Source organism: Anneissia japonica, unplaced genomic scaffold (assembly GCF_011630105.1).
Source record: "Anneissia japonica isolate Jap-2015-1 unplaced genomic scaffold, ASM1163010v1 scaffold685_len2926416_cov193, whole genome shotgun sequence".
Taxonomy (NCBI): Eukaryota; Metazoa; Echinodermata; class Crinoidea; order Comatulida; family Comatulidae; genus Anneissia; species Anneissia japonica.
In genome coordinates this window covers 1,934,353-1,946,327 of record NW_022692922.1, presented here as the reverse complement: position 1 = coordinate 1,946,327, position 11,975 = coordinate 1,934,353, and the positions used below count along the sequence as shown (strand labels likewise).

General features: G+C 36.6%; 2 protein-coding genes across 2 annotated transcripts; both read left to right on the top strand.

The window, feature by feature from the left end:
* Positions 1-9,421: 9,421 nt before the first annotated feature.
* Positions 9,422-10,270, top strand: LOC117100478. The gene has a single exon (XM_033240179.1). The coding sequence runs from the start codon at positions 9,422-9,424 to the stop codon at positions 10,268-10,270; it is 849 nt and encodes a 282-aa protein (XP_033096070.1).
* Positions 10,271-10,349: 79 nt separating this feature from the next.
* On the top strand, positions 10,350-10,829 carry LOC117100476 (piggyBac transposable element-derived protein 4-like). The gene has a single exon (XM_033240178.1). The coding sequence runs from the start codon at positions 10,350-10,352 to the stop codon at positions 10,827-10,829; it is 480 nt and encodes a 159-aa protein (XP_033096069.1).
* Positions 10,830-11,975: the final 1,146 nt, after the last annotated feature.

Below are 11,975 nucleotides of genomic sequence, written 5' to 3'. Positions count from 1 at the left end.
CCTACAGCTCTGTGCACACTATCAAATTTTATGTGAACAATTTGTGAGATGTGCCCATGAGCATGATGATGTCATAGTATCACTTTATAGTGTGGACAGGGCTTAAACGCATTCCTGGAAGGCCACATGTACTCTCTCACTGATGAATATGGTGGTCATATCTTAAAGTTTGTTTTCAAACTTATTTTGACCACCATCCACATACTTTTTTTTCCATATGAATTATACTTCTAATTTATGTATATGTGGAGAAATACTAATAAACAAACAAACAAACCCTCGCAGGGTTAATGTAGCCCTAACCACTGAGGCACTACGACCTTCGGCTCAGCGCATTTGCATATTACCAATACACGTGCAACACCCGGCAGACCAAGGCTCTCGGGAAGATAGAGCACTTCAAGTCCAGAGCTCGACCATATAACAAATGACAGTGTTATCACCATTGTGTATAGCTACGCGGGAAACTCGTACCGAAACTCGTACCAAGTATACATAGCTAATTTCACAATACTAGGCACGTAGGCCTAGGCCTTCTTGTTTAAGCGTATGCTGGCCTAGTTTCTTGAACTAGCGTTGGATCGCCAGTTAACTCTCTGGCTAGGGGCATAAGCCAAGGCATATCCTACGTTTTTTGTCTTGTTATATTTTTTCGCCGGTGTATAGGCTAGGCCCTTTCTACCTAACTAATGTCATTGTGTATAACTAGGCCTAGCCTAGACTTTGTGATGTAACTTTAGTATAGGGGACCTGGTTGGCAGGCCCTTCCCACCCCTAACCAAGCCTAGGGGGCCTAGGCTGTCCATATATGAGTCCACATATACACCAGAACATAATTTCATTGTCAAAATACTGAATTCCAACATGATGGAGTGCATTAGGGAGCGTCGCCAAATTATCCTACCGCGGTAAAGGAAATTTTCCTGCGGTAGCAAGGCTAACTGCGGTAATGAGCTATAGCAAGATTTACTCAATGGAGCGTGTCTTGACTACCGCGAGCTACCGCGAGCATGGAGTATTAATTATCCAATGCCCAAGGCAAGGTTTTTCCAATTACTCTATGCAGCTCAGTCAGCTGGGAAAGTTACCGCGAAATACCGCGGTAGCTCGGAAATACTAGCCTAGGCCAGAAATGAAATAAATTTGAAAGAACTTTGATTAAAAGAAGCTAAAGAATAAATAATAAAAAATTAAGGAGATGCAATAGGCCTAGATAAGAAATAGTAAAGGGAAAATACTTACATATAACGCGAACGGCCTCCTACACAGTAATACAAACAAGTAGGCCTAGACCTACCTAGTGTGTAGCCTACTACAGCCTAAGCTAGTGCAAAAAACTTTTAATGTGATGATGTGCAAACCTGGTCTACTAGATATTATTACTAATAATACTGCCTAGGCCTAGTACACAAACTTGAATAATTATACTGTTACATTTTCATGAACGGAAGAAAACTGTTTGAAATAGGCATACGTCAGTATACCACCAGTTGGCATTACTGCAAATTGCCTAGTAACAGTGAATTCAATGAGAAACGTTCCCACACAAGTAGGTTCCCACGATCGGGAGAAACATGGGAAAAGCAGACACACCGGGTCAGTCACATCTTTAAACGCCGCCGACAACCCAGGAATGTAGACGTGCTAGTGTCTGATCTGATCCTTTGAAGGCCGCCTTCAGGAATGTATACGCGCTGCTGCTTCGCAAGGAGGAGCCGACTGCCTTGTTCAGCATACAAACATGTGCCATGGTTTCAGTGGTAGGAGTTGTTCGGCTTTATTTTAGCCTATTGTTATAACCTTTTTTTTTCAAAGACGTGTACACTCATTCTGAATGAATGGGTATGTTGTGGGCTTATTCACTGCAAACATCAACGTAACCATGGGTATTAATTTTATATATTTTGTCATTTTTATACAATTCAAAGTTTTTTTCTGTTTCTCAAGCATAAAATACTACACTTTATTTAATGGAAGTGGATATATTTACGTCGTCGTAAACAAATCAGTAAACGATATATTTACGTAAATGAAACAACGCATGCGCAGGACTCATACTTTAACAAACTTGCATTTTCAGCCCTTGATATTAGCGTGGCCTACCAAGTTCAGCATGGCACTTTTAATTAATTTATAATTTTGTTTTTTATTTTTTATTTTAATTTTCTACAACAGCACAGTATGTAGTTTAATCACTAAATAAATTATTAAATCATTGTGTTAAATTTTCAATTAAAAGTGATACTGTATTATGAGCTGGAAATGTTATGTTCATCTTACTCAATCATTTGTTAAATGAACACACTTGACCTAAATACTAGGCCTATGCAAGGTTTCCTTGCTAAAACTTAATTACCAGGAATCAAGACGATATTCTTCTAGGCCTACCAGTATTGTTATAGTCAATCATCACAAATTAAATAACACCCAAATATTTTCATTCAAACAAATTTACCCACGTCGTCACTAACAAAAACAACATTGTTATATAGACTTCAGGGTAATTCGTCTTCAGACGGGTCGAGCATCGAGCCCCAATCGATCACGAAGAACATACAGGAAGACCATGTTTGGTGAGCACATGATTCACTCTACAAAGTACTGTACGCTATGTGAAGCAAGAAGTAAACAACGAATAATCGTGTATTTTCTGTAAGATATTGAATCACTACGAAAAAAGTGAAACCAGGGAGATGTAATCATCATTCTAATCGGCGCTGCAAGTAGCAGCCACCATACAAGTTTTTTCTTAAAAATCTGCTGTTGGTTTGTCTCCTTAATATCTGAGACTACAATGTTTCGCTTTTCTGTCTTTAAATTACGTTTTTCAAGTCAATTTTTTAATCCTTATTTTCACCATTGGCTAGGCCATGACTTACCATTCATGCTTGAATGGCCACCATTGTCGGTGCCTATACAGTCCATGTTACAGCCTGCTATTGTTAGGCCTAGGCCTAGTTTGAGAATGAGTGATTTTCAGATGTGTATAAGAGACAGGTCTTGTGGGGAGCGATCGTTTATGGTTGCTGGGCCCAAGTTGTGGAACTTGTTACCTTTATTTATTCGTGAGTCACCTTCTGTCATCATTTTCAAAGAACGACTTAAGACCCACTTATTCTCGTCCCTTTAATTTATTTTTTTTCCCTATTTCCATACCAGCTAGCTTTTATAGCCTTAACTAGGATAGGAGGCGCCCGAATCCGAGACGGCCGAGACTCAACAGGTGCTGACTGTAGTTCAATTAGATTGAACCCTAGCCAGCGATGAGGGCGTATCCCCATACTTCGGTTTGGGTGCTGGCATGGAATTCAAATTTCACTTGTGCTGGCATGGTATTCAAATTTCACTTCCTTTTTATTTTGTGGTTTTGGTTTCCGTTCCATCTTTACACTTGCCTGATAGCGCTTAGAGACTTTTTGTATTTTGCGCTCTATAAATTAATAACCATTAACCATAACCATTAACCATGTAAAACATACATAAAATACTTCTCCCTGGTAAGACAAAAGTAAACAAATATTTTTAATGTTTTATTCAAACATATTTTCCAAGTAGTCTGATCACTAACAATGCAACATTGGCATGATTTGCATGTGTCTACGAAGTATGGATACAGACAGGGACGTAGCCAGGATTTTGAAAGGGGGGGAGCCGTTATGCGAATTACGTATGACCCAGGCGGGGTCAAGGGGCGGGCGAATCCCCTGTGAAGTAGCGCACTCCGAACGTTCTTTAGGACTGTTTGAGAGGATAAAGTGAAAATTACAATAGACGCATTATAAATAAGCGCAAAAATAATTATATAATAAATCAACAGTGGCAGATCCAGGAATTCGAAAGAGAGGTGGACCAGGGAGGGACTTTCACAGACCGAGGAACCACCCACCTCAGCCCCACCATGGTTGGGGCTGAGGTAAGAAAATTTATGATTAGGGCATCTCTAGATGGCCGGAAATTACACTCTCGCACTTCAATTTGAATATATTTTTCTTTTTTTTTCCTTAAAAAATGAAGGGGTGGTGGGGGGGGGTGGGGCTTGAATCTACCTCTGCTCAAAACATTCTTTATCCAGAATAGTCATAATTACGAAAAATGTACATGAAAAACCAGATCACATCCTAAAAACAAACAGCAGTCACTATGACATACGTCAGGATCCGACGACTCGATGGAGTTTAATGTCATACCGAGGGAAGGGCACAGATCTGTTTTGAAAGGTGGAGGGGAGGGCATTTTGTGAGTCGACACCCACCTCAGCCCCACAATGGTTGGAGCTGAGGTGAGAAAATTTGAGGAAATAGTACCTCTAGATGGCCAGAAATGACACTTTTAGTAAAATTCATCATCATCACATCACCATTAGTCAAAATGAAGCGCCAACAAAAATTCTCATGATCTTTTATCATGGATTTTTGACAATCATAGAGATCTTATTAATGTGTGTGTATACCATAGAAAACAAAGATTAAAAGCGTTGTCTTTGAGTATGTACTTTACATAGGCCAACTTCAAAAACGTGATTTCACAACCACCTCAGCCCCACCATGGCTGGGGCTGAGGTGAGAAAATTTGAGGAAATAGTACCCCTCGAGATGGCCGGAAATGACACTTTTATATAGTAAAATTCATCATCATCACATTACCTGGCCATTATAGTCAAAATGAAACGCCAACAAATTTCTCATGATCTTTTATCTAATTATAGCTTACTAAGCGTTAACTATATATACTATATTATGATCAAGAAATCACAACTTTTTAACGCATTTAGCACAATTTTCTTCACTTTTTATTGTTATTAAAATTAATATCAATTATTACTATCGTCATCATCATCATTGTTATTATTATTACGGTATTAATATTAGTAGTAGTATTATTAAACAAACATTTAAAAAAACTTGCAAAAGGATAAAAACGAAATTGAACCACAGTATCGCATTTCTATTTAAAAGACCTGGCCTGAGATTTATGGATTTAAGATTTTTTTAAATCACGCTTAGGCCTATGTGTTCTATTAGGCCTATGTATAACGTGTACTGATGCATATTTACATGTTTAGAAGTATTCATTTTGAGTGATCCCAGGAAAGAATTTGTATTGGCCGCGAAGAATAAGCTTTAAAATTTTAACACTGTGTACAAAGGGGGGGGGGGAGCCGCGGCTCCCACGGCTCCCCCCCTGGATACGTCCCTGGATACAGAACTCAACAAATGATTGAGTAAGATGAACATAACATTTCCATCTCATAATACAGTATCACTTTTATTTGAAAATTTAACACTACTGATTAAACTACGTACTGTGCTATTGTAGAAAATTAAATTTTGTTTAATAAAAAAAGTCCTCTGGCCTATTCTTTTTAATTTATTTATCGGTGACCTTCCTGATACTATCCAATCTTCTATCCCTCTTTACGAAGATGACACTCTTCTTTATCGTGCTATTTTCTCTTCTAATGATGAAGCCATCCTCCAGAGTGATCTCAACCATGTTTGTAGGTGGAGCGAGGGGTGTGGAATGTCCCTCAACCCGAACAAATGTAGAGTAATGCGAATCACTCGATTAACTAGTCGAGCACAATCTCCAAAAAGTTATTACATCAATGAGGCTTGCCTTCAGCTCACTTCTACTCACAAGTACCTTGGTGTTAACATTGCATCTAATTTATCATGGGGTGCTCACGTTAATGATGTCACTTCTAAGGGTCTGAAACTTCTTGGCTTTATTGAGTGAACTTTGAAATACAATCACTCCGAAGCCTTTATCAAATTATAATTTCCTAGTGACACCAATTTTAGAGTATGGAGTACCGAGCTGGTATCCATTTCAAGCTGGACATTTGAAATCTATTGAAAAGGTTCAGAGGAAAGCAACTCGTATGAGCATCCCAAATGAACTCAGATCTGTGTTAAGATATGAGGAGAGATTAGTTAAATTTAACTTGATCTCTATGAAGGCTAGATACGATTTCATTCTTGTAGCTTTTGTTTGTAAATGCCTTTATCATGTGTATGATTTAAACTGTTTGGAATTTGTTAGGATCAACACAAGACACTCTGATGATTTGCGTTTTAGGCATGCCTTTGCCCGAACCAATACATTTAAATTCTTTGCTTTCAATTATTTTCCCATTGTATGGGAAACTCTTCCACTTGAAGTATGTGATGCTGCTCTCTTTAACATTAACTTATTCCTCAGAAAGCTAAAAGAACATTTTTACAACTGAGAGAATTTCAGATATGCCTATAACCAAGTCAAGCTAAAAGTGAACTCTAATTACTTAATTTTCTCTTTTTGGTGTTTGTTGGTTTGTGATGTGGGGGCAGGGTTTGGGGGTGGGTGCTTTCCTATTTCTGATCAATTTTTGTGTACTTTTTTATTTGTTTGTGTGATTGTTTAATATTTATAATAATTATTATGCTGGTAATTGTAATAAAAATTATTGTAGTTATTATTATTGTTGTAATAATAATAATAATAATAATAATAATAATAATAATAATAATTATAGTAATAGTAATAATAAAAATAACAATAATACTATAAGTAATGAACATATTTTAATTGTTAATTATTTTTGTATTTTCACACACACACACACACACACATTTTCGAATTTTCTGAATATTTTACTGTATTGTTATGATTAAAAAAAAGCGAAATAAATGAAATGAAAAAATGAAATGAAATAAAAAACAAAATTATAAGTTAATTAGTGCCATGCTGAACTTGGGGGAATCACCGCGGCTTGGGAGGCCACGCTAATATCGAGTGCTGAAAATGCTAGTTGTTAAAGTGTGACTGCGCATGTGTCGTTTCATTTAAGTAAATATATCGTTTACTGATTTGATTACGACGACGTAAATATATCCACTTCCTTATTTAATATCAGTATAGGCCTACATCTTTGTGCAGCCTACTGTATATTGTCGATCTTAACTGTAAAGTTAAACATTTTCTTTATTTCTTCTTCATGTTGTGTTTTTGTCAGGAGTAAAAAAAAAACAAAAAGAAAAAACATGGCATCCATAAGCCGTTATTAAGGGAGCTACAGTAAGTATTGGTGAAGATGGACACGAAAACTTAAAATTCAATATGCATTATCAGATCACCAGTCCTGAGCTGCAGTATGTGCTACCTGCCAACATACCAGTAAGTTCTATGGAGGCATTATAATAATTTTGATCGGTTCTTGAAGATGGTCTTGTGCAAACAATTGGTGAGTTTTGTTGTGAAAACAATAATACTAAGTGAATACTTTATTAAAGCGAATAGTAATATACAGACATATAATGTGATTGGGATTCCATTTTATCACTTGTCACAAGTTGGTCAATGGTAAGGATTAGATGATGTACGTGTAAAATTAGATTTCATAATTCAATGATGTAATAGTAAACAAAATACTACATTGTTGTCTTATGCTAATGACATTTTTAATTAAAGCATAATGTTTGTTATTTTTTTGTTTTTACTTTATTTTCTTTTATTTTAATTGGATTTGATAAACCTACTTTCATTAATATATTTAACTAAGTAATTAACACAGCTTGAATAATTCTTTGTGTACCTGTACAGTGTGTGCTGAATTTGTGATGTGCAGCCTGAGAGTCACCTTAACAGACTACGTTATTTAAACTTGCACAAAACACCTCATTTAAACTTATCACAGAACAAACATTTCAAAATACATCAACTACTTCATGTGATGGAATTTGGTGTTATTATATAATCGTTTATTTTATTTACATGGCAATTCACTTAACATATTTATATATATTTTACAGTATTTTTAAGCCTTGAAACTTTTTTAAAAACATTTAAATCTATCCTGAACAACTTTGTTTCCTGACTTCATCTGAACTGGATCAAAAAGTACTAAGAAGTTTCAAAAGCTCAAAATTGTCAAAATCGGTAAGTTAATAGATTCTAAAAACCAAATGTTCGGGCGAGACTTTTTTATACCTTGTTTATCGAACCCGCCTACTGCAAATATTGATATTTAAAAATATCAATATTTAACCATCCTAATTTACATTCACCAATAAAATTGTATATTTATTTTCTCCTCCGTCTGGATGTTTTAGGCAGACTGTTTGCTGAATAAAAAAACTAAATTTTATCTTTATTTTTATTCTGCCCTCCTCCGATGATCTTTAGAAGAAAAAGTACTGATGAAATAATATCCATGTAACATAACAATGTTTAGGATTACTGTGTGGATCTAAGCACTACACTTTATTATTCGTAAAACCCAATCTGTTTAGCTTCTATAAATATATATTGAATTATAGGATGATACTCTTATTAATAGTACTCAACACATCCTTAATAAAATCATATTTAAGACAATCAAAGTGTTTAATACTGTAAAACCAGCTAAACTTTCATGTGCAAAAAAAATTTCACAAATACTGTACTATACAGAATTGATTAATATCGCATGTTAATGAGGATTGTAATTATCATGTAATTATTAGCTGTGTCTGGCCAGCTAAACCCTAGCAGATAGGCAGGTTTGTGCCTGGGCTTTTCTAGCCTAGAACTCATGATACGATATTGTCATCATAGATGATCTATAGTATGGTGTTCATCTCATGAATAAATTCAGGTGTTAGTGCACATAGAAAGAATTATTAGAATAATACTCCTTTTAAAAAAAATGTGATGAGGGTGGGGTTTTTTTTCATAACCGCATCAATATTTCCAAATAGTTAATGTGCGCAGGAGTGATAATCTAACAATTTTTTCATATGTGCCCTTATCAATTCACAAAAGTTTCTTGTTTTACATTAGTTGTAATGCGGGAATTTAACTTCTTTGAAATTGGTTGTGCACCAAGCCTCTTAGTTTTTACAGCCAGGCCTTGCTGAAGACTGAGTGGTTAATTCTAGGCAAATAATTGTATTGCATTTATCTGTGATGCAATTGTGGAAGTGCTTAGCAATTACCGTAAAACATTCATATTTTGCGATGCGACACTGGGTAAATCGAACGCTGAAGCCCAGTAAAAATAATTTAAAGTAATTAAAATTAAATCTTCTTATTCACATTCACTTCACACTTCTAATGCATAATAAATGTAATAATTTGTCATAATTGTGCTGTAATGATTGTGCGTAATCCCAAGTTGTTAGGAGACATGTCACCTATATCAATAGTTCAGACCTAAAGTAAATTTTCACAAAAACCAAAGTCAATGAAAACACTGATTTTCAAAATTTTATTTATCTATGTTGCATGTCTTTTTTTTAATTTTCTAAATCTAAGTGAGTAAATCTTAAATGCTATTATTTTAGACCTTTTTCCCAGGGCTAGTTTGCAGAATTCTGAAATGCGAGGATGCAACTAGATGTGAAAAAAAAGGAGGCGATTGAATACTTTCTACGATATTTTTCATCACTTTATAGACGACGACATGCTTCAGCTTATGGTGAGAGAAACCAACAGGTACGCTCGAAAGCTCATCCAAAATGCAGGTAATGTAGGTAACTCCATTTTGAAAGATTGGCGTGATACGGATGTAAATGAGGTAAGGGCTTTTATTACTTTACTTTTAGCTCTAGGAATGGTTAGGCATGGCAGATATGAGTCGCATTGGTCGACCCATTGGCTTCTGGATCATCCTGGACTTAGATCTGTTATGTCCAGAAACAGATTTTATCTGTTGCTTAGATGTATTCATCTTGTAGATGATGATGATGCTCTTCCCGGAGACGACCCGAATTATGACAAGGCTTTCAAGGTTAGATTTTTTATGGATCATGTTGTAAATAATTTTCAGACAGCTTTTTATCCCTCCAGGAATGTGTCAGTAGATGAGAGTGTGATTGCCTTCAAGGGTAGAGTTGGTTTCAAGACTTACCATCCAAAGAAACCGCACAAACGAGGGATGACTGCCTGGACATTGGCCGATTCCAAGACTGGATACGTATTTAATTCGGAACTGTATATTGGGAATAATCAAGCTAACGCCACACAGGTGACAGTTATGAATCTTTGTCAACCAATCACAGGTAAGAAACATCATGTCTATATGGACAATTATTTTTCTTCTCCAGATCTATTTACCCGGCTAGCAGATGAAGGTTTGGGTGCATGCGGCACTTTGAGAACAAACAGGAGAGGAACACCCAATGCCATTCAAAATGCAAATCCTGCCGTTGGTGATTCTGTGTTTGAAAGAGACGGTAAGTTGCTCTTTATTGCTTGGACGGACAAGAGAAAGGTAAGTGTTGAGTACAGTTCACAATTCTATGACATTTGACAGGCAAGTGAGGGAAAGACGTGGACCAAATCACCGTGTAATCAACAAACCATGCGCCATCGAACTCTATACTCAGTACATGGGTGGAGTGGACCAAGCCGACAGGTTGATATGGACTTACCTGCATATTCACAAGAGCGTCAAATGGTGGAAGAAGGTATTCATCTACCTTTTGGAGGTAAGTTTTGTAAATGCTCTAATTACTTACAGATGTTTTCGTCAAGATGAACGTGTCAGATCAGACAAACTGCGCCTTGAACTCATTGATAGTCTACTTGCCAACTATGCACGTCCTTCCCCAAGGGCAGGGAGAAAATCGCAAGCTCCACCCCGCCAGCTAACGGAACGTCATTTTGTGTCGATCAATGATGCAAAAACACCAGCTGGGAGACAAACCACGCCAGACTGTGTAGTGTGTTCGAAGAGAGGGGTAAAGCGTCACCAAACACCATACATGTGTAAGGAATGCAACCAGCCGATGTGTCCTGTGCCGTGCTTTCAGCGATTTCACACACTTATTGACTACAAAGCAGAATGCACAAAGGAGTATCACAAATGAACTCTGAGTATGTCAAAATGTCATGTTTTATTGGTGATCCGCTAACACTAGCGGATCACCTCTTGTTATTGTCAGGATCATCATCATCATCTTCATCTTCTTTTTTTTTATTCTCCTTTCTTTCTCCCCTTTTCTGTTCGCACGATATCTCAAAAACTGCCACGAGTAACGCAAAATCGCTGTCAGCGAACATTTGGCTTGGTCTGGAATAGTCATGGTAAGCTTTTCAAAGCGCTCAGTCATGCGTGACGTCATCTACGCGCAATTTTGCTTTTTTACATTATCGATCATATCAGCCTAACCAATTGCCATTTCGAAATCGTATTAATTGAGCATTAACGTCGGGTTAATGTTGAATGTACTATTCCCTAATTTGACGCATGCGCTTCACTACGCACGCGTACGCATGCGTCAACATTTTAAAATGCTCAAAATCACTTTTTGACTAAATTAGAGCACGTTTCAGGCCATTTTGAGCATTTCAAATTTTTTTGAAATTTTCCACTACGCACGCGCATTTTTACGTGCGTAGCACGTACGGAAATTACGCTAGAAATTACGTTATTTTACATATTTTGGGTTCCTGACATTGTTTTCACAAATTTGCATTCTTTTCGGTCATCTTTTGGCCAATAGCAATGCCTTACGTGCGCATCAAACCTAGGTATCTTTGCACGTATTTGTGCCGCTATACAGTGAAATTATGCTAAAATCAGACCTATTTTTAATCAGTTATAGCTCCTTAGGTTGAAAGGTGACCCCCCAATTGTTATTACATATTCTGAAAGCACATAAGTTGTAAATATGATTTTGTAGATCATAATGGCTGATCGGACATTCTGACGTCATCATATTGGCATCTGAATTCAAAGAAAGTGAATTATAGCTATGACGTCATTTTTTAAAATACGAATTTGCGTATCTCGCTTATCCTTGGTCGATCGTCTTCCAACTTTGAGTATGTTATAGCTGAGACAGTTCTCTTTCATATATTTGACTTCTTTTTACATTTTGACGTCATCATGGTCAAAAAATTGTTTTTTCTGACCCCCTCATTTCTCTTTCTTCAAAACGTTGATGACCCCATATAATCTTAACCATTCGTCATTTCTAAATCATATTAGGTGAGCATAAGCTTCAGGTAAA